We start from the raw sequence: 26,225 nt of genomic DNA, 5'->3' as shown, positions 1-26,225 counted from the left end.
AAGGCAAAGGTTGTGTAAGTCTAGAATTGCAAAGATGCAAGCTTATTTAGATACAATAACAACAATTCTGCTAGGTGTTTCGTAGCAAGAATGTATATTAGAGGCCAAGTTTGAGAGTAAAGATTATAAATTTCGAGTCCTAATTTCCCGCCAAACACAGTAGAGAGCCGACATTGTGTTAAATATGTGCACGCTATCTTATGACGTACACTGTTGAGATTCTACCTACAAGATTGCAATAATAAACTCATCATCATATTTAAGGACTCTTCATCTTACAACGACACCCAAAGCGAAATCGTCTTCGGGCGTTAAAACGTTCAAAGTTGGTAGATACCATGTCCTCATCACTAAACTTTAATTCACATTCCAACTGACACATAAGTTCAATTGTAAAAGAGTAGTAAAACTTTCAAAAACTGTCAAATCTTATACCCAATCTGGTAATTTAAATATCTCTGTTGAATAAAAAATCAGATGCAAAAAGAAAAAAGAAAAGTAGGTTCACCAAAAATTTCAATCTCAATTTGTCTCCACTTCTTTTGTCTGACAAAGAAAACAAAGACAATACAATTTTTAAGAAATACGACATCAGTATATATATATATATATAAACAATTCGAGAGAAGGCTTTAACCCCTCTTGATAAATTTCTAAAGGATCACGAGAACGCATTATAACCATTGATTGGGAATTCAAAGAGAAAGAGACATACTCATTCTAGCACAGAAATCCCCAAGGCCACGAGAACCAAAATTACTGGTAACAGACATCATTATAAGGGTAATCGATCACCGAAAAACGAGTCTCTGGACCACAATTGATCCCGCTGCTATACATCACCACACTGATACTCCACCGTGATGAACAAGATCTTTCAACATAAACATCAAAAGCTTATTCTTCAGTGTTATCCTGCTGGAAAGGCAATCGACAAGAAGCCAAATTCGTCCGAGCTAAGCTATTTATTGTACTATGCATCAACACGTAGAGTCAAATTGGAGAAGGTGATTTATTTTCTCAAAGACAAGACTCAACATGATGCTGCAAGAAATCGTACAGGAAATTTACAAGTCACTATAGCAATCATCAAAGAGTTGATCGCCAAATGTAGTGAGAATTTGAACGTTTTCGCCCCTCAAGCCTGTACCATCTTCAAGACCTGTCTCGATACTAAAGACATAGCTGTGTGCAAAAGTGTAGTCAAGACATATGAGGTGTTGTGCCAGAAAATGGATGGAGCGCTATTTGGCGGTGATAAAGAGTTCGTGCAAGATTTCACTGATCTCACTCAGCAATTAATCTCCTTTGGAAAAGAAAAGAACATTTCGCAAAACCAATATGATTGGCAGATGGTTTCATTAAAAGCTATATACGCTATATCCAATTGTTTGGGCTTCACTAGTAGTACCTCAAAAAAGTTTATTGCCGTATCAATTCCCTTTTTGATTCAAATTTTATTGCACAACAATAACATCAGCAGTTTAATGCAACGGTTAAAGTCAAGCATCAACGTTGAATCTGATGGAAAGAGGTTGTCACGGGTGCAACTGCATAAATCTCATACCCAGCTCACTAACCAAATCGAAGTTGATTTTGATAACGACACATTAACATTGACAGATGTGAATGAGGAAGCATTCAATGCTTTGAGAGCTTTCTTCAACAATAATGCTACAGCCCAGATATCTGAAGTAACAAGAGCTGTGGTTCAACACGTTTTCACAACAAATATCAATTTAGATTGGGGTATTGTTTTATTGGAGTTGTGTGTCACGTGGATTCCTATTCAATTGAGATTTGTTAGTTGTTCCACATTGTTGGCCACTTTGAATCGTATAAACATTGAAGGAGCCTCCAAGTCAAATTATCCACTTCATTTACTGTATGCAAAACATTTATTGGGATTATTATCATCCGGTATTAATATGATTGGTTTGTCCATTTCGGACATTATTCAGCAATTGTTGAATTTGCAGACTGACTTGATTTTGAAACCAAGTGACTTGAGCAAATCTGAAATTGACGTTTTAACCAACATATATTCCGAATGCATTTGCAATGTGACAACCCATATTTATTACTACGATCAAGTACCTGATTCAATTCAAGAAATTTTGGTCAAGGTTGATTTTGTTTTGGACAGTTCGTTTGTTGGCAGCTCTGAGCAAACCTCCTCAGGCGAGAGAATCCATGATCTTATTGTTCAATTTTTGGACAACATTTCTAAAATCTTCCTCATTTTGAAGAGCAAGACCAGTAGTATTAGCAGAAATCATGTTAATCTTGAACATTGGGATATCAGTTTAGGATTGTTGGCACCTGATAGTGAATTTGACGATGATAGAAATACAATATTATCGCTCCAACAAATTCGAAACATTCAGGCAAAATATTTGAAGGTGTTTGATGAGTTTTTGAATATTGAGTTGGCAGCTGCGTCACGATCAGCTTATGAAGTTATTAAGCAACAGCAATACAAGCCTGATCCTGGGAATGGAAGTGGCCATTTGATGGATAGATCAGACAGCTCAAAGGACAATAAATTGAACGGTAAAAACTTGATGGAACCCGATGTTAACCAGTACATCACCCAGCAACAGAATTTTATTTCCCACTTTTTGATGTATGCAGATAAGTTTTTTGATGGCCAAGAGGCACCAAACACAGAATTGGTTCTATTGTTAGTCAAGGTTTTGAAAGATATGATTGAAATTCTTGGTTTGAATTTTGTCAGTAATTTCATTCCTTTCTTCCATCATGGGGTATTGAGATTGGACAGAACATCTGAATTTTCTCAAAGACAAATGTATAAAGATACTATTGTGCATATTTTGTTGTATTACATCTTGAAAAATCTCGATGAGCAATATGAAGAGGAGTTGGAAGGGTATTGCAAGACTTCTAGATTATACAAGCTAGTTTTAGATAGTGTTGAATACAGGAGGCAACACGGGTTATGGATCCACGGAATCGATTCACCACCATCTGATTTGGAAAACTCCAAAGGAAAGAGGGTTTTACCTAAAGATGCCAATGGTAACGATATAAAACTTCGGATCAAGAGTGAAAACATTGAAGAGTTTGCCTGTGGTAACAACTTTCTTATTGTTTGGTTACATCCTCAAAAACCATTATTAACTGAAATCGAAAAGCCTCAAGTGTCTACCCATATGAGTCAATTCAACAATGATTCACGAAATACCAACAATACGGCCTTTATGGACTTTGATGAAAACCATTCAGCCGCTGCTGCTGCTGCTGCTGCAACAGCAGCTGCTCACTCTGACCATTTTGCTCCACAATTCAATAATCACACTGGTCTTTCTTCAGATGCAGTTACAACGGATTCTGAACAGGGTTTGTATACTGGATTGGGATTGGGTACAGCAAAAGATATTCATGCCATCCGTGCCGAGATCTTACAATATAGTCAACATTTCCAAGAGAGAGGAATTCCATATGCTGCCAATTACACCTTGACGAACAATGGTAATACTGTGTCTACAATTAGTCGATTAAATGGCGATTTAGATTCTTTTGATCAGACCAATGGGTCGATATATACGTTCAATTCTCATGTCAATTGTCCTAGAATTGTTGATTTGAAAGAAACATTGAGTATGAACAATTTGAAAGGTGTACCAAGTAGAAATGGTATGGCTGCTCGAAACATGGATCAAACTGTGTCGAATAATTCAATTTTGAGTAAAAATCTATTGTCTACCGATGTTGATTCTATCTTAGCTGGATTAGATAGTGACGACGAAGCTGCATTTGTTGTTTGAATAAGATATAACTTTTAATTTGATTGTCTTCTATTTCCACTAGTACGTAAATACACACTAGGCATTATTGTCATTTAGTTACAACTTTATACATTACTCTTAACTCATCCCTCATTCATCATCATCGTCATCATCTCCCTCCAACGCTTCAAATGCATTGAATGTTTTTGTTTGTTTATCGCTAGCAATCTCCCTAGGATCTACTGCTTTTGAAGACCCCAAATTCTTGTTATTTGGCTTGGCTCTAACTCCAATCGATTCTCTAAACTTGTTCCTATCATCATTAGCATCATTATCACCAGCACCAAAACTTCCACTTTTATGACTAGTTACAGGAACTGTCGTTTCCCATCCATCTTCATCTTTAATTACTTCATTCTTCTTTTTCAAGTATGGTTTTTGTTGTTGATTACCACCAGATCTTGAACCTCTACGTCTATTCAAATGATGGTAGCTTCTTTCATTTCCACGATCATCAATATAAGTGTCTCCATTATGCCATTTTCTAGCATGTTCAGCTTGTTGTTGCTGATGAGCATGTTCTTTAACTTGGTCAATTAATTCATTGAAGGCAGCTAAAATTGTTGGTTGGGGAACATAAGTTGTTTCTTCTTTAATTTGAAACAATTGTTCTTCTGTGTATTTGGCCATTGTTGAATAAGAGGTAAAGTAGGGATATATATAGCACAGGTGTGAATAACTTTCCGATTCGAAGTTCTTTGAACGAGGGGTCTTTATTGTCTTCTGATCGTTTGGTGAAGAAAAGCGAATGTAAAAATTTTTGTTTATTTTGTCATTTTTCACACGACTTCTTGGATACGTGTTTAGAAAAGGAATAAGATTTAAAGTAGGATAGCGTTTCTCAAGAGGAATATGTGGAGCAGTGTGGAATCATTTCGGATCTGTTGTGGTACCTCCTAAGTCTGAAGAAAAGAATTTGGAAGCCGTGAACTTGGTAATTGGGTGGTTTCTGGAGTGTCAAAAATATAGATAGCAAAAGTTTCAGTGTCTATGGAGCGACAAAATAGAAGTGATACCTAAAGAAAACCACAGACGAAATGATATAAACATTTGATTTGATATTTAACCGAACCATACTGGATCGCGTCTGTATATCACAAAATAGCATTTGCAAATTTATGTAGATGTGGTTTTAAAGTATTTCATTGACATGTCTCAAACGTGACACGAAATTACATTTACTAAACAAAGTTTTAGAAGATCGACGCTACGCAGCTTTGCACCTGATAGTTTCTCTGTCGAGTTGAATGATAGGTAGAGAACGAGAGTAAGAAATTGCTGGTCTACACAGCTTAAGAACGTAGAGAAGAGATTGAAACAATAAAGAGTAATTATATAGAATAATTATGGTAAATTTCTGTTACAGATTTTTCTGACAATTTATAATAGGGTATTAATCATATCTACACAAACATACATCTGTATCCAATATAGCTTTTACTTGTAGAGAAATTGTAATGTCTTTGTTATCATTGCAAAACTTTCCACGCGATAAAATGTATTTGCAAAGAACAAATCCAAATGAAAATTCATCTTTCAACTTCAACGGACTCAAACATCCCACAGTTTTGTTATACCCGAAACTTTCATCAGCCTCAGGAGTGGTGATATTAGATAGGACTGTCGATGATTACTGAATACCATTTTATGTCACTTTTCTAAACAAACCATACCCTATGAATAAACCATATTCGGTTGCAAAGATCGGTATATGTACCTTTCTGTTTTCCATCCATCCCACCCCCTTCTAAACTCCGTATACACCGGGTTTTCCTTTTCAGCCGTTTTGGAAATACTGCATATAAGTAAGCGAAAAATCTAAAGTTCGGGCTTATTATTTTTTTACGGCCGAACTTCCTACACAAAGACCAAAATTGATTAGTCAAACATCTTCACAAACTAAGCTACTAAACAATAAAACGACAAAAAGTGGAACCTCGGATATTACTCAATGGGGTAAGGAACTACTTCATACCTTATTTTGTGTACAAAATGTACTATGTTTTTAATTTACGCATTCCACCCCCCTTCTGAGTCATGTGAAGAAAACAAAATAAAATGATACCTCAAATTACTTCGGAGCCGTTTTTGAACAATGGTTATTGAATTACAAATACATACACAGACAAACATTACACATATACATCATGGTAAAGGATCATTATCGCACTATTGAAGGAGTTAATCAAGTTCACAGTAATCTTATTTGAGTATAAATATAACTTGAAACTACCCCTTAACTCGAATTTCAATCTAAGCATACTTACAGTTGCAATTCAATTTCCAATTAAAATATACGAAAGACACTACTTTTGTAACTACCACTACTACTACTACTACTACTACTATAGACCCCAAAATGAAGCAATTTGTAACTGAATCGTTTGTTGGTCAAATCTTGTATCGAATTTCAGGTAGAAAATTATTTTTACATCGTGATGAATTACCTGATTATGTCATCCCCGAAAAGTACTTGGTAAATAACGATAAACAACCAGAATATGAGTTTCCAAAGAGAGAAGGTGAAGAAGAAGAAGAAAACAACAACAACAACAACACTAACAGTGACAACATAGATGCCGCCAATGAATCATTCAATGGAGATGCTGAAAAGGAAAAACAACAGGATATAAACACCGATAGTGCATCTGATTCCACCAAAACAACCTCGGAATCAAATCCCAAAGACGATTCGAAATCAGATTACATTATAGTTACATGGGATGGCGATGATGATCCAGATAATCCTTACAATTGGCCATTTTATCTCAAAGCCATAATGGCGTTCCAAATTGCTTTTTTAACTGTGTCAGTATATATGGGATCAGCAATTTATACACCGGGTGTTCAAGACATAATGACTAAATTCAACATTAATGAAACTAAAGCAGTGTTACCGTTGACCATGTTTGTTATTGGATATGGTATTGGTCCCATATTCTTCAGTCCCTTGAGTGAAGACTCCCGAATTGGTAGAACTCCGTTGTACATTATAACTTTATTCATATTTTGTATGATGCAAATCCCAACCGCTTTATCGACTAGTCTTGCAGGAATGTCGGTGTTGAGGTTAATTGCGGGATTTTTTGCTAGTCCTGCTTTAAGTACCGGTGGTGCTTCATTTGGTGATTTTATTACATTACCTTATTTTGTTGTTGGTTTAGCTACTTGGTCATTGGGTGCAGTGTGTGGACCCAGTATTGGTCCATTGATTGGAGCTGTTTTGGTACAAAGAGGTGGCCATAATGGGTATGAAAGCTGGCGTTGGACGTTTTGGTTTATGGCTTTGATTTCATCATGTTTTTTGGTTCTTGGATGGACATTACCCGAAACCTATGCTCCTAAGTTATTACGTCAAAAAGCTGAAAGATTGAGAAAATTGACTGGAAACAACAAGATTGTATCCCAAGCCGAATTGGACCATGGATCAACATCAACTGGTGAGGTTGTTCGCAAATTACTTTGGCGTCCTTTTGAAATCACCATAACTGAACCAGTGGTTTTATTAATCGGAATTTATATTGCTTTGGTATACAGTATCCTTTACTTGTTTTTCGAGGCAGTCCCCATTGTGTTTCAAGAAACTAAGCATTTCACTTTGGTTGAAATGGGAGTCACTTATCTTTCAGTTGTCATTGGTATTTTCATTGGCGGTGCCATTTATATTCCTTACGTCTACAAGGTATTCACCAAGCCATTACTTGCTGGGGATTACGGTAAAGTCACTCCAGAAATCTTTTTACCACCATCGATCTTGGGGGCTTGTTTAATGCCCATTGGGTTGTTTATTTTCGGTTGGACATCTTCACCCAAAATCCATTGGTTCCCACCATTAATTGGAACAGGAATTTTTGCAATGGGCGCATTCATCATTTTCCAAACATTGTTTAATTATATGGCTGCTAGTTTTAAAGTTGAATATTTGGCTTCAGTATTTTCATCAAATGCTTTTTTCAGAAGTGTTGTTGCTGGCTGTTTTCCACTCTTTGGAAGAGCTTTATTTTTAAACTTGAGCATCAAGAACTATCCTGTGGGATGGGGTACTACATTGTTAGCATTCTTGTGTTGTTTGATGATTCTTATTCCAGTGTTTTTCTATTTGAATGGACCTAAGTTGAGAGCAAGGTCGAAATATGCCAATCATTGAGAGAGGGAGCTAAGAGCTAAGAGTAAGCTACTGGCCGAGAGCAAGCTAAGAGCTAAGAGTAAGCTACTGGCCGAGAGCAAGCTTGTTTTTATTTTATTTACATATACATATATATATCTAGCAATAGTAAGTAATTAATAGAGTGATTGAAAGAGATAAAGCTGATAAAAGTATCTTGGTTGTTACGCATTCTCTGATGAATAATATACCTTAAATCTGAAATCTACAATCATATAGGCGCAATGTGTGTGTACACATAAAGCTCTATAAACCCCATAAAGCTTTTTAATTCATACCAGATAGTTTTCTTGTTGGAAGCAAAAGGGATTTAGTGAGTAAGAATGAAAGGTAGAGATGTGTATTAGATAGATCTTTACACTCTTTTGTGGTTCAAACCAATTATTTTCTGTTGCAGGAACGCATCTCAGGCATCTCAAGATTTCCACAAAATTTATACCAAAAAATCCTTATTTCAATACGGGCTTTTTAATTTCTCGAAGACGTGCAAGCACGAATAACAGATTCCGAATATAACATCAACAATATCCAGTCATCATGCCACTAGCTCATAATCTAAATAAGGTGAGTAAGAACTTATCCAAATCTACCGGTTCAATGCACATCAAAGGACGAAAATTTAAACAGTTGAACCGAGCCACTGTTCGAGATAAGAAGCTTAAATTACAGAAGATCGAAAGCGTAGAAAGAAAACTGAACGAGCTACTCATTGTATCCTTCTTACAAGAACAAATTGTCAACGATGTCAATAAACCAACTTATACCTTATCGGAAATACAATCTTTAATCGAACAATTTATCAATCAAGATCGTCAACAATTGGAACAAATCAAACGAGAACATCGAAAGGGGAGACCAATATCGAATAAACAGAAATTGCTTGCTGAGAAAGTGAAACACGAAGAACATTTATTTGCTACTGGGTACAAAGTGCCTGATCTAAGTCATGAGGAAACGGTAACGAGGTTGAGAAATTGGAATGGTACAACTGGTGCTACCACAGGACTCAAGTTTATCAATATTTCTAAAGATATGAAGGAATTTCCGACGGTGGAAGTAGAGATGAAAGAGTAAATAAATATTTGTATACTATAACAAGTGCATGTATTTGGTTTATATCTTACTAATATCATAAAGTCAATCATTTAGTGTTCCATAAGATGTTCTTAAATCCTAGCCTCTTTGTGTCCTTCACATGTTCTTCCTGTCCAGTCAAGTCAGGATAACGTGCAACAACAGGGACTTTATTCACCTGAGTTTCCCCCAACTCGTTAGATTCGCCGGTCACAGGGGATGAAAGTCCCTCCACTGTACCACCTGGACGCTCTCTAGCTCCCACATCAGAAGCTCCCTTTGATGGTTCATTTGAAGCAAAGCTTAAGGCAAGATACGCAAGCATCGCAGCAGCAGCAGTTGTAGCCACTCGCTTTCCCCGAGAAGATTTACCAGAAGCTCCTCTAGATTGTTTTTCTCCTCCTTCATTCTCCAAAATCAAGTATTTCCGTTTAGCGTCCAGTTTATAACCAACCACTTTGTAACTTTCATTTTGCAAAATCTGCAACCTGTCATAAATGAGCGCAAGCTCTGCGTCACTAAACTTGTTTAAAATTTCAAAAATGTCCAATTCGTGGGACAAATCATCACGAATCAAGTTTGCTGATACAGGTACCTCATCACCAACTAGGCTCAAAAGTAAGTACTTTTTGGATGAAGTAGCCAAAGATTGATCGTATTTGGCCTTGCTCCATTTATATGCTTCTGCTTGTCTTTGTTTTGACAACTCATCTTTATTCACCATAGTGAGATATTCCTCTAACTTAACAGGGTCTATTGCGTTGATATTTGCTGCGGTTGCAGAAATTCTCTCATTCAGTCTCCTCTGTGGCTTCTTGGCTTTACTCAGTTGAGTTCCAGCCTTTAGTGTCTCATCATTTTGCAAGGCAGATACAAATGCAGCTCTAATTGCGTCCTCAAATGAATCATCTTTGGCCACACCTCCTCTTTGGTTGTCCAAATCTGCTATGTATTGCTCTGAGTTTTGGTACTTTACACCGTGTGAACTTACTCCCTCGCTAGTGCTTGACCTGTCTTGCAATGGGTCATGTTCTCGAATGTCGTATTCATATTCAACTTCCGCTGTCGATTCGTTAGCAAAATCTCTACTCTTATCGTCTGGAAACTTCATTGACGAAACGGCTTCCATAGGATCCAATCTCTCTTTGCTGTTAGCATTCGTCTCCTCAGTGATGCTTCTTGCCAAGTCTGCATAAAACTCTTGCAACCTTTGTTTGGTAATTGGTTCACCAGCCAAGTTCTTGCTCATTCCATAAAGACAAACAATAAATGCAGGATAATGCTCAATCGTGGCATTGTATTCCTTCATCGAGTCAAGTACAGCTTTTTTGAACAAATATCCTAATGATGTTGCATCCAATGTAGCAATGTACATATCCACCAACGAACTGAACTCTTCCTTGGACACTTTTGTCACATCCGATTTGTACAATAATCTGGATGCAGTCAAGAATGCACCTAACACGTCATACTCCTCGCGCTTCAAAAATTCAATTTGGTCTCCAACAGGATCCTTTGGTTTTGTCGCCGATTTGTTCAATTTCTCTAATTCGGCAGCACTGGTCAAAACGTTATCTAAGATAAAGGTAGAACCGTGATTGTGTTTGAATAGTAAGGCCAAGTTTCGATACAACTTGTGCCAAATCAATTTCTTGTCAGTGGTCGAGTAACTGGCTTTTGAAAACTCTTCAATCTTGGCCAAAACCTCATCTGCATACACGTCTGCAAACTTTGCAATGTGTAACGAGTCTTTCAACTGTTTCAATTCAAGCACATATTCTTCCAAAATGAAATCATTAGGTACCTGCCTGTACTTTGGAGTCTCTTCTGCAACAACTTCTTTGTCTAGCTTCTCCTTCTCAAAAGAGTCAAAAACCGCTTGACTGTTGAGCAAGATATCCAAAGATTCTGTATTCTGTCCATTGATGTCAAACAATCTACCCAATCTTCTCTTTAGTCTGATGTACCTAAAAGAATCAGAGTTACTTGAAATGAGTGAATCCTTGCCACTGTCACCATCAAAGAAATTCTCAATCTGGTAATCCAATGCCTTCAAGACTTTGTCACTCGTATGCTCTTTGAATGATGTACCACCAAGTGCATCTTTAAGTTTGGTTAGCTCTCCAACAAAATCAGACAATTCCAACTCGTCTGGAATTTGCACGTACGGTGCTGGTTTATCAGTTTGGTTCTCTTTCACCCGCTTTTCAAATTGAGCAAATACGTCATTACTGAGAAGAACAGTGTTCAAAATCTCAAAACAATCAGTTGTGTTGTTTACAGAAAATTCCTTCAATTTAGCCCTCAAAATAAGTAAACTACCATGATTTATCTCAGGATACAACGTGCCATCCTCCAAGATTCGATTTGTGACATCCTCAATAGTAGATATAACCTTCGACTTGTTACCGAAATCTCCTGTCAAACTTTTGAGGAATTCAATCTCGGCAACATGTCTTTCAAAACGTAACCAATCTGGAATTTGTTTGTAATTTGCACTTGTATGTCTGTCGACAAGTCCTTCCGGTTCTGATCCCTTTGCAAGTTCATCCAAAACCTCTAAATGGTTTCCAAAATACCTTGATGACTCGTCAATCGCCGAGACAAGCCCATTGAGGGTGTTTCTAGGTAAGGTCACTCTCTCTTTAATATCTTTGATAAGGTGCTGGGTATCTGCAAAGAAAGCGAAGTCGACGCCCAATGCCAATTTTGCAGCTGCAAGTTCCTTTTTCAAGTTCAACAACAATGATCCTTCAGGTAAACATTTTGCAAAACTATCCCCTTTCAATTGCAAATATTTTACGAGAATATCTGGGACCTGAGCTAGCTTTTTAATAGTACTACTGCCGATACAGTAATAAGCTTCACAAGCTGCCCAATCCTCGTGATTAAAATCATACCAATCATCTTCAAACTTTTCGGCTAAGGCCACCTCTAAAGGATAATCCCATTTAAGCAAGACATTCAAAATCCAATCTTCTTGTAAATTGCCAGTGAAATTATATTTTGCTGTTTCGAAGTTGTATTCAGTGAGACGAGAGAGTAGCATGCCAGACCTCAACTCATCGGTCGTCAAAACCTCCAACAAGTGTTTGGATTTATCTTCAAACGGGTGATTAGGTGTAGTGGAAATTTCGTATAGCCGTGGTGCTAACTCGCTGTATTTGCCAGTGGCGGGGATGAGGTTTCCAAACTCAAGCATACTCCACGATACACCCAATTCGGCCACCATTTTTTCTATCTGCTGTCTGTCTTCTTTCTCCTCCAAACCTTCAAACATAGTTTCTGACATTGCCTGGCCAAAATCATGCCTTTCAATAATATTCTTAATCACCTTCAAGGGTGTGATTGATTCGGCAAGTTTGTCAAGTAATGCTTTATAACGCTCAACTTGGATTAGGACTTTAAAGAAGGATTCATCGGCTTGCTTATTTCCTTCCAAAAAGTGATTAAACTCTTTTACTGTTTTGTCAATCTGAAGTATCAAGTCCTTTTTTGATCTGATTCTTTTAAAATTGAATTCACGATCCAATGACTTTAATTCAGGAACATAAAAATACAATCCAAGGTCAAGAAAGTTACTAATTTCCCGTTCGCGTTTCACCTCTGGGAAGAATTCCTTTACAACTTCTTGTGGAAATTGGGCATCTTTGTTGACAAATTCGATAAAGAATTTTACCATTTCATCATATTTGGGTTTTTTTTCTTTAGTCACTTCAGGAATCTCGCCTCTAGTATAGTAGTCTTTAAATATGAACAATGTATTAACAATCTCCAGACCAGAAAGATCAGCAAAGTTTTTGATTCTATAGTTAAAAGTATCCTGTAAAAATTGTTCAAAAATTTTTAACTCAACATAATAATACTTCGTATAAGAAAGACCTCTGGGATAGCCTTCTTCGTTGGTGATTTTGAAGTCCCAGTCGTAAAAGTCTAGTAATTCCTCCATCAATGATTCATCGTATTTGTGGAGTCGGTGGTACGGAAACCCGACATTCTCAGGCCGTTTTAAGGCGAAGTTAGGCAATGGTGTGTTAATATCCAACTTTTCATTGTTGTTTTCATTCTTCTCTTTGGTCTTTTTCTTTAATGATATATAGTCAATTTCGTAATCTTCAACATGTGTAGCATATCCTCTAATAAAAAGTCTTGAAGCATAGGATTGATCCAATGTTCTGTGATATTTAGATATTGTGGAGCAAGCTGGGACTGCCAACTGTGGCGCTTTAACAATTGCGGATTTAAACAACTGTCTTGCGATAACCCTGCTGGAAAGCATCGTGAGTAATTTGGTGTGAGGATCAACAGTTATATCTTTGCAGTGATCAATGTGTTTTCTCTTTGCCACAGTGTAATCGACAGCAATTAATTGCTTAGTTTTGTTAGCTTTTGCGGAGTCGGAGTTGTAGCAAAAAGGATCAAAATAAGTTGCGTCTTGACTTATTGATTTAAGTTCTAATATTGGTCAATGTAGAATATAGTGGAAGATGTTTCTATAGTAAGTATAATTGTTAGAGTTCTTAGAGTGTAACAAGGGATGAAACAATTAGAGAAAAGGAGATTCAATTTAAAGGGAGGAGAGAGAAGGATAAAAAGAACCCCAAGTTCCCGCACACAAAACACAAAAAGAGGAGGAAAAACAAAAGATAAGCATTTGATTGAAGTGGGCTGCTACCAGTTAACACTTGAAATGAGAAGTTATTGAAACACATTCTGTACGAGCAAAGTGGACTAGTATGTATAGCTAAAGGGTTCGTATCAAATAATTCAACCTATGCAAGTTAATTCTACGCGTTCGAGGTGAGCGGGCCACAAAAAACGTTTTAAACATTGATTTCAAAGATTTTTGTCTAAAAATTGTTGCAAAAAATTAAGCTAATCAATAACGAAAAGGCTGTTAATCATAAGCGTCTATTAGCCAATTCGGAATGTTCGGCATGTTCAAAATGTGGTTACTTAGTCTTCCTGTTCCTGTAAATTTTTGTCATTCTTGGCCAGTCAAAATGAGAGTGGTAAGCGAGTGCGAAGTTGAAAAAAAAAAGTACACAGTAGACGTCATCGCGGAAGAACCATACACAGAACACCCCCAGAATGTTTTAATTTATGATAACTAGACTTTTTAAGTTGTTCCAAGCACATATGAAAAATCCAATAAAGAAACCAATAATTAGTATTGTTGGTACCACAGGTGTCGGCAAGTCACAATTTAGTATCGAGTTGGCCAAAAAAATCAATGGTGAAATTATCAATGCTGATTCTATGCAAGTCTATAAAGGAGTTGACATCATCACCAACAAGCACCCTCTAAAAGAGCGCGATGGGATTGTCCATCATGTTATAGATCACGTTGGCTGGGGCGAGGAGTATTTCATCCATAGATTCAATAAGGAAGCTAACAAAGCAATTGAAGACATACATGCTCGTGGTAAAATTCCAATCATAGTTGGTGGAACACATTACTACCTTCAAACATTACTTTTTAACAATAAAACTCTAGAGAACGAGAAAGAAAGGGAATTGACCGATGGCGAAATCAAATTGTTGGATGGCCCTACTGATCGCCTATTTGAAGAGTTGAGAAAAATTGACCCACTTGTCGCAGAGAAATTCCATCCTCAAGATCATAGAAAGCTCCGAAGAGCAGTTGAGATTTGGTACACAACGGGCCAAAAACCTTCAGATTTGTACATTGAACAAAAGTTGGATGAATTGGAGCAAAGTTCGTTAAAGTACAATACTTTAGTATTTTGGTTATACTCAGAACCTAAAGTACTACAGGATCGTCTAGATAAAAGAGTCGATAAAATGATGGAAATTGGAGCTAAGGAAGAGATTGACGAGTTGTACAAATTCTACTCGGAGAATAATGGTGATTGCACTAGTGGAATTTTTCAAGTTATAGGTTTCAAAGAGTTTTTGCCGTGGATGGAGAACAAGAAGCAAGATCAAGCCAATTTCACACATGGCCTTGAACGAATGAAGATACGAACTAGACAATATGCCAAGTATCAAGTTAAATGGATTCAAAAAACCTTGCATTTAGAGCTTCAGAAAGAATCCAAATTTGATTATGTTAATGGAGGTAGATTATATATTCTAGACGCAACAGACTTATCTCATTGGGATGAGAATGTGCGTGCGCGTGGTTTGGCTGTGGTTGAGCAGTTTTTTCAACAGAACATGACAATACTGGAGGCTCCCGACAACCTAACTCATCTCCTAATTGAGAAGTCAAACTTGAAAAGCAACAAAAGCATCGGCTCAGAGAAGAGATGGAAGCATTACAAATGTGATATTTGTAAAGATAAGAATGGAGTGTCATTTATTGCAGTTGGAGAATACAGTTGGTCTCTCCACTTGAACAGTCGAAGGCATAAGAAAAATACAAATGCTAGTAGTAAAAGGAAGCACGTAGAGGAGATGATACGATTGCATAGGAAATAAAACAATCGATAAAGAAACAAGTAACAATAAGTTTCTAACATCAGTGTTCTAATAAATCTCTAAGTTCGTGATTTTTCGATTTCGCAACTGTGTTTCGATTTTGGTCCATCGATTTGAAACACAGCAGGTAGCGCGCATATTTACCATTACCGAATTGGGATATTGATCCAAAATACGCTCTCCGTATTCACCACGATAACACTGTTCTTCTCGCACAGTCACCATACACCATTTAGAGCATTGTTGCGAGGAGCTTAAAAATAAAGAAGGGACATGGCACTTTTTGAAGATCAGTTTTCAAATATCGATATCAACAAATCACCAAGAAGGCGAAAAGCTTATCCACAACATCTATATCCCAGAGATCTGACTCCATCACATGAAAGTGTTCAACAATCGCAATTAGAAACTCCGAAGAGATATCCTAGCAACGATATCAAATCACAGAGTACCGTAAGGCAACAGCAGCGCGTGCAAAGCGACAATTCCCAGACAACATGCCCTCTTTCCGAAACCGCAGTGTCAAAAAAGGACTTTCAATTCTCATTCATGAGAGCAACTTCATCATCGATTCAAAAGCGGCAAAGCTCAAATACACTTAACATATCTCTGTCGTCTGCCAGCTCTGTCAATAACCCTTCGTATGTCAAAAAGAGACAAGAATATTCGAGACACCTATCGCATAACTACCGAGGAAGAAGAGTAACTCTGGGCCAAAATTTTACAAAGGGTGTTAATGCCATAACCCCTCTTGACTTTGATTATTTAAATGATTCCCCTTCGAAGAGTTCAAATAGTAAAACACAGACCCTGTCAAATGAAAGATCACCATCCAAACCCAGGCGGCACGTGACACAGCCTATTTCTGGTCTGTCTGACGTATTTCAGAGACTATATACGCTGAAATCAAAATTGAATGGTACAAAACCCCAAAGTCCAAGTGTTGGTGTACCAAAATACTCTAAAGGGGAGAAGGTTCAAACAATTAAGGGGCTCTACAATATGTTGTATCGAAAAGACGCCATGTTATTCAGGCATTCGAATTATGATGCATCCACGTCGTTCTTACAGAAACCTGTTGGTGTCAATACTATATCATTGAACCTGCTCAACATATACGAAAGGGGAGAAATTGTACGAAAGGATAGTTTATACTATGTACCGACATCCCACGAACGCAACATCAATTTAAAGAGTTATGGTAACAATTTTGGATTCGATGACAACTCGGGAAATTATATCGTACTTCCAAATGATCACATTGACTACAGGTTTCAAATATTGCAAAGCATTGGTAATGGGTCTTTCGGAAATGTAATCCTAGCAAAGGATCACAAATATACAGGAGACAATCTAGTTGCTATCAAAATCATCAACAACAACTTCAATTCATCTATTCAATCTGTCAATGAAATAAAGATGCTCAAGCACATGAAAGGGAGGCAACATGAAAACATTATTGAGTTTTACGAACACTTCAACTTTAGAAGTCATATATGCATTGTTACCGAGGTTCTATCACTAAATCTATACTCGGTTCTTGAAATTACCCGGTTTCAAGGATTTTCCATAGATTTAGTTAAACAATTCGCCAGAAAGATATTAAGTGGCCTCGCTTATTTGCATTCTTTGAAAATCGTACATTGCGACATCAAACCTGAGAATATTATGATCAAATTACCAGAAGATCCACAAGACGAAAATCTCGTTGTTAAGATAATAGACTTCGGCTCTTCATGTTTCAATGATAAAAAGACATTCACATACATCCAATCAAGATTTTACAGGGCCCCAGAAATCATATTAGGTGCAAACTATGACAACAAAATTGACATTTGGTCACTAGGTTGCCTCTTGGCCGAGCTCTTTACAGGATCCCCTCTATTAGCTGGGAAAAATGAAATTGATCAAATTGGGTTGATGTTGGAAATTTTCGGTGCCCCTAATTCATCGACCATTTTGAAGATGCGATCAAGATTAACAAGAAGCTTGCTCCAGTCATCGGAAAAGATAAACTTGTCGTTGAATACACCCAACGAAAAACAAATCAAAAAGACATTATTATATAAGATTTTTGATCTCAATGGTAAGATCAACATGTCTATCTTGAATCATTACAAAACAGCAACAAATTCAACAAAAAAACAATTTAGATTGAATTCGAAAAGCTTGGAAGTTTGTTTAGGCATTGGGAGTGCGGGATCAACATCCGCAAAACAATTCACTAATTTCTTACGACACGCGTTCGTATGGGAACCTATGGAAAGAGCTAGTGTAGACGATTTACTCCAAGATGAGTTTCTCGGTTAAGTACGTTATATAGGAATGATGTTACGGTCTACATATTTCCTCATGCTCACGGGTGACCGTGATGGGATCCCGGCCAGGCACTGATTTTTTCTGCTCTGGGAGTGCTTGCTCTGCTACTTTCGCCACTTTCACTGAATTCCGTTAATTCAACAATGTTATCACTCGTTTCAACAAAAGAATTCACTTTCCTTTCGAATGCAGATCTCAACTCGTGGTCTTCGAGATCAAACATAAATTCCTTAATTTCAGAAAGTTTTTCCTCTTCCACGTTTTCCAAACTTCTGATAAATCTAGACCCAAAGTTCGAATCAATTGGCAAATTACTATAAATTTTTCTCTTGAGCATACTCACCGTTCGTAAATTATCGAGTAATTTGTCGTAATATATCTCCAAAGTTAGTGTTACGGAGGCATTGTTGGATTTTGCAGGTGGATTGATGAGTAGTAGCGCAGCATAGTACAACATTATATGTATATGAACCGGGACATACTTTAAATTGTCGAGTATATCTTTATCATTAATGACTAGGTTTATAACTGTGTGGGCAGCATTCAAAGCAATGTTGGCATTGATTGCAGCTTTGTCTGGTGATACCAACTCCTTGTTGGAAATGAAATCATCTTCATCATGCAATGAATCAGAGTCCGAGTCCTCTTCACTGTCGATTTCATCTGTTTGGGGTTTCCTTTGTGTTTGAGTCATATTCTTTTCAACACTCTTGTTCCACGCTGGAAATAACCCACTATCATTTGGATTCATAGAAAGCTGTCGAACAGCCGACGAATTGATATGCATTTTGGCAAAATTGTAATATATCAACGTACTCTTAGTCGACCATACGGCTCCATAGTTACCGGGGGCTAACAACACAGTCCATGACACCATCCATTTGTCTAATTCAAGATTACTTTTAGATGGGATACCAAATGTTGACGGCATCAACAAGCCCCAAGCATCACCACGAAAGGCTTCGCTTAAAGCTTGGTTGTATTCAACTTGCGAAACCAATCTGAGGTCGGTAAACTTTTGTTTTAATAGCATTTTGTGTACATCTTCTTCAGAAGTTTCATTGACTACGCCGGTGCTTGGTTCAATCTTGTCCTCCAATTGTCTCTTTGCTTGCGATAGTTTCTTTTCATCCTCGGTAATGAGAAGCTCTCTGCTGTGTTTCAAGGAGTATTCTTGAGAGCTAACCAATGGTTGTCTGTTGAATGCCATACTTTGTTGACCATCCAATACATATAACAAGTACCAAAGCTTTAAATCATCTTTATTTTTCCCGTAGTTGGGATTGTTCAATCCATACTCCTTGGCTATTTGAAGCGCCAAACCGGTAAACATTTGAGAATCCGATAGCCAAAAGCTACATAGTATCAAAGCAACAATTGTGTTGAAAGCGCTTGGCTTATCCGTAGGTCTATTTTGGTAAAATAGGGTGCCACATATATCTCGCAAATAAATCAGTAATTGCGACGACTTGAACGATAGCTGAGGGTGATGAATCGATGCAATAGTTGATATCGCACAAACAAGTACTGGGCATGACTCCCATATATCATCGACTTGAAATTTGGATATCTCAAACCCGAATAATTGCTGGGCTATGTTGGAGTCGAAAAACTTGAAAAGATCTTTAGCCTCCTTCTTTGTTAGAAAACCGTCTCGGAAGTCGTCGGGGTGTGGTTGACTGCGTTCAGCGCTAGTGCTCTTGTCCTTGAAGTCGAGATTATCACCTAATTTTCGTCGTTTGGAACTGTGGTCAAATGAATTGGTTGCAGGTGGATATAAATAACGCGGCTCGTTGTTCAGGTCTCGCGAGGATTGAGAATGGTCAGCTTGTGGTTGTGGTTGGATTCTTGGTAATCCTGGACCCCCATTTGGATATTGTTGGTTCTGTTTTAGTAGATCAACTAAAGAATCTATTTTGTTATCAAATGAGTCCAAACGCTGTTCAATATCTGACTTCCATTGAATGTCATTGCCTGTTGATCTATCTGTGTGCAAGTGTTTCGTTGAAGGTATTGGTGATAAGCCTTCCTTAAAGGGTGGAGAATTGAAAGTACTCCGACTCGGGAGCAATGCTGACATGTTTGATATTTGAGGCTTTTGAACGCCCATTAGATTTATAGGATTGAGCGATATAGGCGCAACAGCGGGAAGTGCCGGCTCCTTAGATTCCAAAGACGGTAGTTTTAAAGAGGGAAGTTTATGCACAAACTGACAAGTGGCCGCTTGGCCCGTTTTGAGACATCGCTGACATGGCAAAGCACCTTCATAGACACATTTAACTTTGGATCGCTTGCAGTTGCAACAAGGTTTAGTTCTCTTCTCCTTTGCCATGGCGTTTCAGTCGTGGCCAAGATATGGTATAAATAATGTTATGTCGTATAGAAGTGGGCCTGTCTTATTCTCTAGCATCATTATCACTTTGATGGAAAAGCTTTGATTTTGATGCCTCTGAAGGGGGTAGCGCTCGAAGTCGAAACAATTTTGTACCGGAAATTGAACTCCAGATTTTGAAATCCGAGGTTCCACACCACATGACCAACTAACAAGTATACATCGCAAAATGTCCATGAAAGCAAAAATCAAGTCATTCTTTGGTTCCAATAGGCAATATGCTGTTGCCGGAGCCTCTAATAACCCTTCCAAATTTGGGTACAAGATTTTGAATTGGTATGTGAAGCACAACTTGTCTGCTATTCCAATCAACCCAAAAGAACAAGAAATATTGGGTCAACCAGTTGTTTCCAATGTCACTCAGATTATTAAAGCTATTGAAGAGCACAAGAACTTGAAGGACTACAAAACATCCAGTGTTGACGGGTTGAGCATCTCCTTTTTGACCCCTCCTCCAATTACTGTGGCTACTTTGAAAGAAATCTCTAATATTGATGGTTACAAGTCGATAATTAAGGGCTTGTGGTTCCAACCAGGTAGCTATGACCAAGAAGTATTAGATTTGGCTGAGCAGTTGGGAGACTACGATAAAGTTATCGAAGAGGACGAATGCATTTTAGTCAGAGGAGAAGAGGGCTTACTCTCAGCAAACTTGTAATGACTAACTATAGACTTTCCACAATTTGTGGGTGAAGCTATAAACGGAAACAGTGACACTATAAATCTCAGTATCTATCTTGTAATTTAATCAAGTATCTTCTTAATATAAGATCCCCATCCTTCATCACCAGCTGAATGAGGTTTTTCTATTCCAGATCCTCTGTCTTCATCAATTTTTATAGCGTATGGAAACGGCGAGCTCTCAAGTGAGGTTATAGGCGGTATGTGGTCCCTATGTCTATCAACAAAATCATATATTTTCATCAAAGCATTTTCAAAGCTTTTCATGGATCTTGCAACTGCTCTTGATGATTCTAATCCAATGTGTTTGGGACGATGCATACTAGACCCTTCTTCTATGGGTAGAGACTCAATGTTGATTCTCCACGTCTCCCATGCTTTTAAATCATCACTCTCATAATCTCGACCAAACCACCCAGACGTCTTCCTTTTGCCATTTGACTTATTCAAAAACTGGATTGTTATCGTTCCCTTTGCAGGTAGAGGCTTGCCTTCGATGCAAGTGCGTATAAATATGGTTACTTTTTCTTCAATCAATGAATCAAGATCTGGCAAGTTCATCACCAAAGGGTACGTGACATCAAGAAACTCCCTTGTAGTTGGAGTGACTGGTCCAAATAGTCTGTTAAAGAAAACAGTCCATATTATGCCTATATTGGTTAGTAATTGCGTGTGTGTGATTTGCATTCGTGGACTTTGCGACATACCCTTTATAGATTCTCGTAACACTGACCTCTCAGCAACTAACTCGATAGTGAATTGCATCTGACTACATTCAAGCCGGAAGCAGTGACGTTGTATAGTGAATCGTTGATGTGCTTTTTGTTGATGATGAACAAGAGTGGTCAATAATACGCCTTGTTTACCGAATTTAATTTTTCCCCTTACTACCTGCAACGTGATTTTAGATTTAGACATTATTCATATAATAACATAGAGTACATACAATAACATAGAGTACACACCATACATATGATTAAACTACCCTCTCTTGTCGCCAGCATACAGAGACATCACTTCTTTTCTTTCCTTTCGTAAATAGTCTAAATCATCTTCAATTATATCCTCCAATTCCTTGACAACTTTGGGTATTACGTCGAAATCCAAAACCTCCTGCTCCTTGGCATCAAACTTCAGCAAGACGTAATTTGTTACAGTTTTCGATGTGGGTCTTCCTATTCCTATAGCAATCTTCGAATATTTGTCTTTATATATTCCGTCGATGGACTTAAGACCATTGTGGCCCCTTGAACTTGTTCCTGGTTTTCTAACTTGAAACTTTCCCAAATCGCGTTCCAAATCATCATGAAGTACTATCAAACGCGATTGTTTATGAAATTGTTGAAAGTGTTTGGACATTGTTTTACCCTGAAGGTTCATCAAAGTAGAGTCGGATTTGAAAAGGACAAGATTGGGATACTTTCGTGAATAATAGTAGCTACCTTCTTTATACAAGTGATCTTTCCAGTAATTGTGAATTAATTGGTCCATTACTCTATGGCCAACATTGTGTTTGGTACCTTTATATTGAGGTTCAGGATTTCCAATCGAACAAACAAAAAGACATCTGGTTAGTTGTAGATATGGGTCAGCTTTTACCGGCCAGTATGCATTAACAAACCCCCTTAGCATTGTTGCGTTCACTTTGTTTTGATGTGCCCCTCTCCATCTCCATTTGTCAATTCTTGTGGAAGTTTCATTTTTTCGAAACCAGTTTGAAGATATTTAAGAGTCGCTTTTATGGAAGATCTAAAGGAATCAATCCCGCTTTCCTTCTTTACGACCCAATCTGTAATATTATTGACCCTGTAAATGGTTAGTACTTTTCATCCAATTCGTTTGCAAAACCGTACATACGTAGGCTCGCTTCTCTTGACGTCCGAGTTTAAGCTATGTTCAAGCAAATCAGTTCGGTGCTGCAAAAAAAAATTGTTAGTGTTATCTAAAATCACTTTGGGTAGGATGGACATACCTTCGTGCATTCATCCAATTTCTGGTGTATTTCCCTTGATGCATTACAATAATCTTCAAACATATAAGTAACGCATTCTTGAAACTGATCCCAGTCCATCGCCAACTCTTTGTCTTCTTGATTTACCCATGTCTTAAGCTTGCGCAACGCTTCATATTCAATACTCAATGATGTGTCCTTCAAATTGACTCCATTCTGGCTCAAATACCTTTTTATATCCTCTAGTGTTTCCACTTGATGCAACCCCTGATTGTGTATAGAATTCATGAGTCTTCGCTGCCTAATTTTGTGGGAAGAAAAAGAGGACAAATAAGGATCTACTTTTTTTGGCTGCTAAAACGTTTATGTTCGTAGCATAATAAAGAGCTAATGAACCAAGAAATCAACAAAATTTCCAACCAGTTTTCTAAAACACTCAAGTTAGTTGATGATCGGTTTCTCAAAAGCAACAAGCTCGAATGGAGGCAAATCAGGCGTGCACCCCAATTTTTGAAACAGAAAATCAACTACTCTGGAAACTCATATACAATTGATGAAGAGTTTAACACCTTGGAGTCTCAATTTAACACTCATGAGCTCAGTTTGCAAAAATTACAAAATGAATTGAGAGCTTTTGCAACGGCATCTTTGGAAACGTTGAAATGGCCAGAGCTCGTAGCTCAAGGTTTCCAGGATTTAGATGATCCATACAGTAACTTTAAAAATTCGGCAAATACTATTGATGAAGCTTATGATGCATGGACAAGGACAAGTAAATACAAACATCACATCCAGTCAATTAACTTTGCAAGCAAGATGAATTTGTTCATGAGTATGGAGTTCAAGAAATTAGAAGATGTGGGTAGCATATCAAAATTGGTGTCTAAAAAGATTGGTACTAGACTTGTTTTCTTATTGGATTATGATAAACTATACAACGAGCATGAAATGCTATGTGAGAAGCAAGAAAGGGGAGAACTTTCTTTGAAACAAAGTAACAGTATCTACTCCATCAAACGAAAGTTGGACGAAAGCAAAATCAAGTACGAGAGTATCAACTCCATCCTAAAGTTGAGCCTCCCCAAGTTTTTACATTACATGAAAGAAGTCATTAATGTCATCGAGATCAAATTCCAGTTCTTGAATTATGAATTCTATCAACTGATTGTTGAAAAGTTGAAAAAAGTGCAACAGGTAGAAGATACAAGCGACATAATGTCTCAATTCAAAGAGAGGAATGAACCTCTCTTTACCAAAATAGAACAACTATCCATTATCACATTCAGTCATCCTGTTGATTATACTAAACCTATTCCTGAGGCAGACCTAGGCTTCTGCTATGCTTTATATGACTTTAATGGAGTGGAACCAGGGGACTTGTCATTCAAGAAGGGAAACAGAATCAAAATCTTAGAACGAACAGGAGACTGGTGGGTAGGAGTGATAAATGGTCAACAAGGCCCGTTCCCAAGTAACTATGTGAAACTTGAATGAGAATCGGATCAATGGGTGTATACTCATATTTTAATCTATCATGCCAATCACCCTTCGTACTTTTTTACACACTTTTGTGAACAAAATTGTCTTCTTATAGGAACATTTCTATTTTGTAGTATGTCCCACCACTCGAAAACCTCAGCCATTGGCTCCACTACTATTATATCACACTCTGAACAAGTGTCCTTGAATTTTCCTTTCCTTAACGCCTCAATTATTAATTGATGATGCATCCTTGGAGTATGCTTCTTCCACAATTTTGTTTCAGAATACGAAACATCATGTTTCGCAATTATATTGAGACACAAGGTTTTCAACGTTGGCAACTCACTAACCTTGGAAATTAAATACTTTATTGGTGATCTTGATCGTGGAATAAATGTTGTGACATCTTTATTGTTCATCGGCACAGCATCATCAGGAACCAGCAAAAATGGATTCGGCCCGGAAGTAAAGTTTGTTAGTTTTTTCAAGTTAAGAATCTGATATGGAAGAAATTCGAGTTTATTTGAACTCAAAGACAAGTCGATCAAGTTCTCCAATTTACCAACGAGAGGTGGGATGGATTTGAGTTTGTTTCTTCGCAATGACAAGACTTGTAACTTAGTGAGCTTGAATAAGGAAGGGGGTAGTTGGGATAACTGGTTCCCAGTAAGATACAATTGATATGGGAACTCAATAGATGCTTCTTCACTAAAGCTATCAATTATGACCAAGTTGTTCAAGTCTTTGATCTCATCCGGAATCTCGTACAAATTCATTGCTTGCAAGTCGATTACGGTCTTCACATTCTCAAATGCATCTAAGATTATGGTTCTTGCTTTTTTATAGGCAATGCTTCTTTGTTCTTGTTTTGCCTCCTCATTATCATCATCTGCATTCGACGACGATGGCGTGTTTCTTGATTTATCATTGAAGCTGACCCTATATCTGTTAAACTTGTCAATCCCAAAATCAGGTTCAGAGCTTACCGGTTTTTGAGGTGATGTCTTGACAAGGTCTCGATTGATATCATACTTTTTCGGTGGTGATTTAGGTACTTGGAAACTTGTTGTGGGATTAGTAGCAAAATCAAATTCCGACATTAGTTCAAATCCAGTCTGTTGCGTTCCAACTGGACTGCTTGGTGGTAATGGAGCGCTATCATTCACGTCTTCGTCAATTAAAGTAGGCTCTTCCTCATAGTCAGACCCTGAATCAGAATATCTGTTTCCCACTGCTGCTTTCTTCACATCATCTTTATCGTTGAAACTCCTTCCCATGCGCCGTTTCAATGAGGGGGCGACATTCAGTTGCAAATTTGGACGTTCAACTCCGCACGATTCAACTGTCTTTCTCGTATGATAAATACTAGTAGCATTTTCGTCAATAACTGACCTTTGTCTCGGCGTTTTGTTCAATACGTCAGACTCGTTAAAGGATGACGATTTGGTGAATGCGAACGGCAATAAGAAATTTTGCTTCTCCATTTCGGTGATATAAATATGGCAATTGTGAGATGTTCTGCAAGTTCTAAAGTTGAATTGGTCTTAGATGTATTTTGACAAGCGTGATCTGCCGTTTAAAATGTCTCAAATAAGAGCAGTCAATGTCGTAAGACCACTAATAAATTACACAGCTGGAGAAGTGAAACTGAGGGAAAATCGAAGAGATCAAAAAACGCGCTATTGTTTTACTGGGTACACAAAAACGCCAACTTTTAAGATCCGACACGGAACACTGTCTCGACCTAGTTGTAAAAAGAAAAATCTACCTTGTCGAAAAATGTCGTCCTTGGTCAATCACAGCTGTGTGGGAAACTGGCTTGGGTTGTATTGGTGTTGAGAAATGATGTTGAAAAATATTGAAGAGATTTGAGAAGATTTATGCTTGTAGATAACCTTTTTTTCACAA

The 26,225-nt window shown here is 37.7% G+C and overlaps 13 protein-coding genes across 13 annotated transcripts; 7 read left to right on the top strand and 6 right to left on the bottom strand. All coding sequences in view use genetic code 12, as the record gives it.

Moving 5' to 3' along the window:
- Nucleotides 1-863: 863 nt before the first annotated feature.
- CORT_0A06910 (hypothetical protein) lies at nucleotides 864-3,788 on the top strand (the record flags this gene model as incomplete). Its single annotated transcript, XM_003866467.1, has 1 exon — nucleotides 864-3,788. One exon carries the CDS (start codon nucleotides 864-866, stop codon nucleotides 3,786-3,788), a length of 2,925 nt encoding a protein of 974 aa, XP_003866515.1.
- Nucleotides 3,789-3,899: 111 nt separating this feature from the next.
- CORT_0A06900 (hypothetical protein) lies at nucleotides 3,900-4,439 on the bottom strand (the record flags this gene model as incomplete). The annotated part of the gene is made up of 1 exon (XM_003866466.1): nucleotides 3,900-4,439. The coding sequence occupies one exon, from the start codon at nucleotides 4,437-4,439 to the stop codon at nucleotides 3,900-3,902; it is 540 nt and encodes a 179-aa protein (XP_003866514.1).
- Nucleotides 4,440-6,168: 1,729 nt separating this feature from the next.
- On the top strand, nucleotides 6,169-7,956 carry CORT_0A06890 (hypothetical protein; the record flags this gene model as incomplete). The annotated part of the gene is made up of 1 exon (XM_003866465.1): nucleotides 6,169-7,956. One exon carries the CDS (start codon nucleotides 6,169-6,171, stop codon nucleotides 7,954-7,956), a length of 1,788 nt encoding a protein of 595 aa, XP_003866513.1.
- A 555-nt stretch (nucleotides 7,957-8,511) lies between these two features.
- CORT_0A06880 (hypothetical protein) lies at nucleotides 8,512-9,048 on the top strand (the record flags this gene model as incomplete). The annotated part of the gene is made up of 1 exon (XM_003866464.1): nucleotides 8,512-9,048. The coding sequence occupies one exon, from the start codon at nucleotides 8,512-8,514 to the stop codon at nucleotides 9,046-9,048; it is 537 nt and encodes a 178-aa protein (XP_003866512.1).
- A 67-nt stretch (nucleotides 9,049-9,115) lies between these two features.
- Nucleotides 9,116-13,327, bottom strand: CORT_0A06870 (hypothetical protein; the record flags this gene model as incomplete). The annotated part of the gene is made up of 1 exon (XM_003866463.1): nucleotides 9,116-13,327. The coding sequence occupies one exon, from the start codon at nucleotides 13,325-13,327 to the stop codon at nucleotides 9,116-9,118; it is 4,212 nt and encodes a 1,403-aa protein (XP_003866511.1).
- Nucleotides 13,328-14,151: 824 nt separating this feature from the next.
- On the top strand, nucleotides 14,152-15,492 carry CORT_0A06860 (Mod5 protein; the record flags this gene model as incomplete). The annotated part of the gene is made up of 1 exon (XM_003866462.1): nucleotides 14,152-15,492. One exon carries the CDS (start codon nucleotides 14,152-14,154, stop codon nucleotides 15,490-15,492), a length of 1,341 nt encoding a protein of 446 aa, XP_003866510.1.
- Nucleotides 15,493-15,765: 273 nt separating this feature from the next.
- On the top strand, nucleotides 15,766-17,802 carry CORT_0A06850 (hypothetical protein; the record flags this gene model as incomplete). The annotated part of the gene is made up of 1 exon (XM_003866461.1): nucleotides 15,766-17,802. One exon carries the CDS (start codon nucleotides 15,766-15,768, stop codon nucleotides 17,800-17,802), a length of 2,037 nt encoding a protein of 678 aa, XP_003866509.1.
- Nucleotides 17,803-17,848: 46 nt separating this feature from the next.
- On the bottom strand, nucleotides 17,849-20,143 carry CORT_0A06840 (Zcf30 protein; the record flags this gene model as incomplete). The annotated part of the gene is made up of 1 exon (XM_003866460.1): nucleotides 17,849-20,143. The coding sequence occupies one exon, from the start codon at nucleotides 20,141-20,143 to the stop codon at nucleotides 17,849-17,851; it is 2,295 nt and encodes a 764-aa protein (XP_003866508.1).
- A 229-nt stretch (nucleotides 20,144-20,372) lies between these two features.
- On the top strand, nucleotides 20,373-20,861 carry CORT_0A06830 (hypothetical protein; the record flags this gene model as incomplete). Its single annotated transcript, XM_003866459.1, has 1 exon — nucleotides 20,373-20,861. The coding sequence occupies one exon, from the start codon at nucleotides 20,373-20,375 to the stop codon at nucleotides 20,859-20,861; it is 489 nt and encodes a 162-aa protein (XP_003866507.1).
- An 86-nt stretch (nucleotides 20,862-20,947) lies between these two features.
- On the bottom strand, nucleotides 20,948-21,649 carry CORT_0A06820 (hypothetical protein; the record flags this gene model as incomplete). Its single annotated transcript, XM_003866458.1, has 2 exons — nucleotides 20,948-21,534; nucleotides 21,592-21,649. The coding sequence occupies 2 exons, from the start codon at nucleotides 21,647-21,649 to the stop codon at nucleotides 20,948-20,950; spliced, it is 645 nt and encodes a 214-aa protein (XP_003866506.1).
- Nucleotides 21,650-21,865: 216 nt separating this feature from the next.
- CORT_0A06810 (Pth1 protein) lies at nucleotides 21,866-22,516 on the bottom strand (the record flags this gene model as incomplete). Its single annotated transcript, XM_003866457.1, has 1 exon — nucleotides 21,866-22,516. The coding sequence occupies one exon, from the start codon at nucleotides 22,514-22,516 to the stop codon at nucleotides 21,866-21,868; it is 651 nt and encodes a 216-aa protein (XP_003866505.1).
- A 709-nt stretch (nucleotides 22,517-23,225) lies between these two features.
- CORT_0A06800 (hypothetical protein) lies at nucleotides 23,226-24,329 on the top strand (the record flags this gene model as incomplete). The annotated part of the gene is made up of 1 exon (XM_003866456.1): nucleotides 23,226-24,329. One exon carries the CDS (start codon nucleotides 23,226-23,228, stop codon nucleotides 24,327-24,329), a length of 1,104 nt encoding a protein of 367 aa, XP_003866504.1.
- Nucleotides 24,330-24,376: 47 nt separating this feature from the next.
- On the bottom strand, nucleotides 24,377-25,801 carry CORT_0A06790 (hypothetical protein; the record flags this gene model as incomplete). Its single annotated transcript, XM_003866455.1, has 1 exon — nucleotides 24,377-25,801. One exon carries the CDS (start codon nucleotides 25,799-25,801, stop codon nucleotides 24,377-24,379), a length of 1,425 nt encoding a protein of 474 aa, XP_003866503.1.
- Between the last annotated feature and the right edge of the window lie 424 nt (nucleotides 25,802-26,225).

Source organism: Candida orthopsilosis (assembly GCF_000315875.1).
Source record: "Candida orthopsilosis Co 90-125, chromosome 1 draft sequence".
NCBI classification, from domain to species: Eukaryota; Fungi; Ascomycota; class Pichiomycetes; order Serinales; family Debaryomycetaceae; genus Lodderomyces; species Lodderomyces orthopsilosis.
Note: the sequence above shows the minus strand (reverse complement) of the source record. Positions and strands in the feature narration are given on the sequence as shown.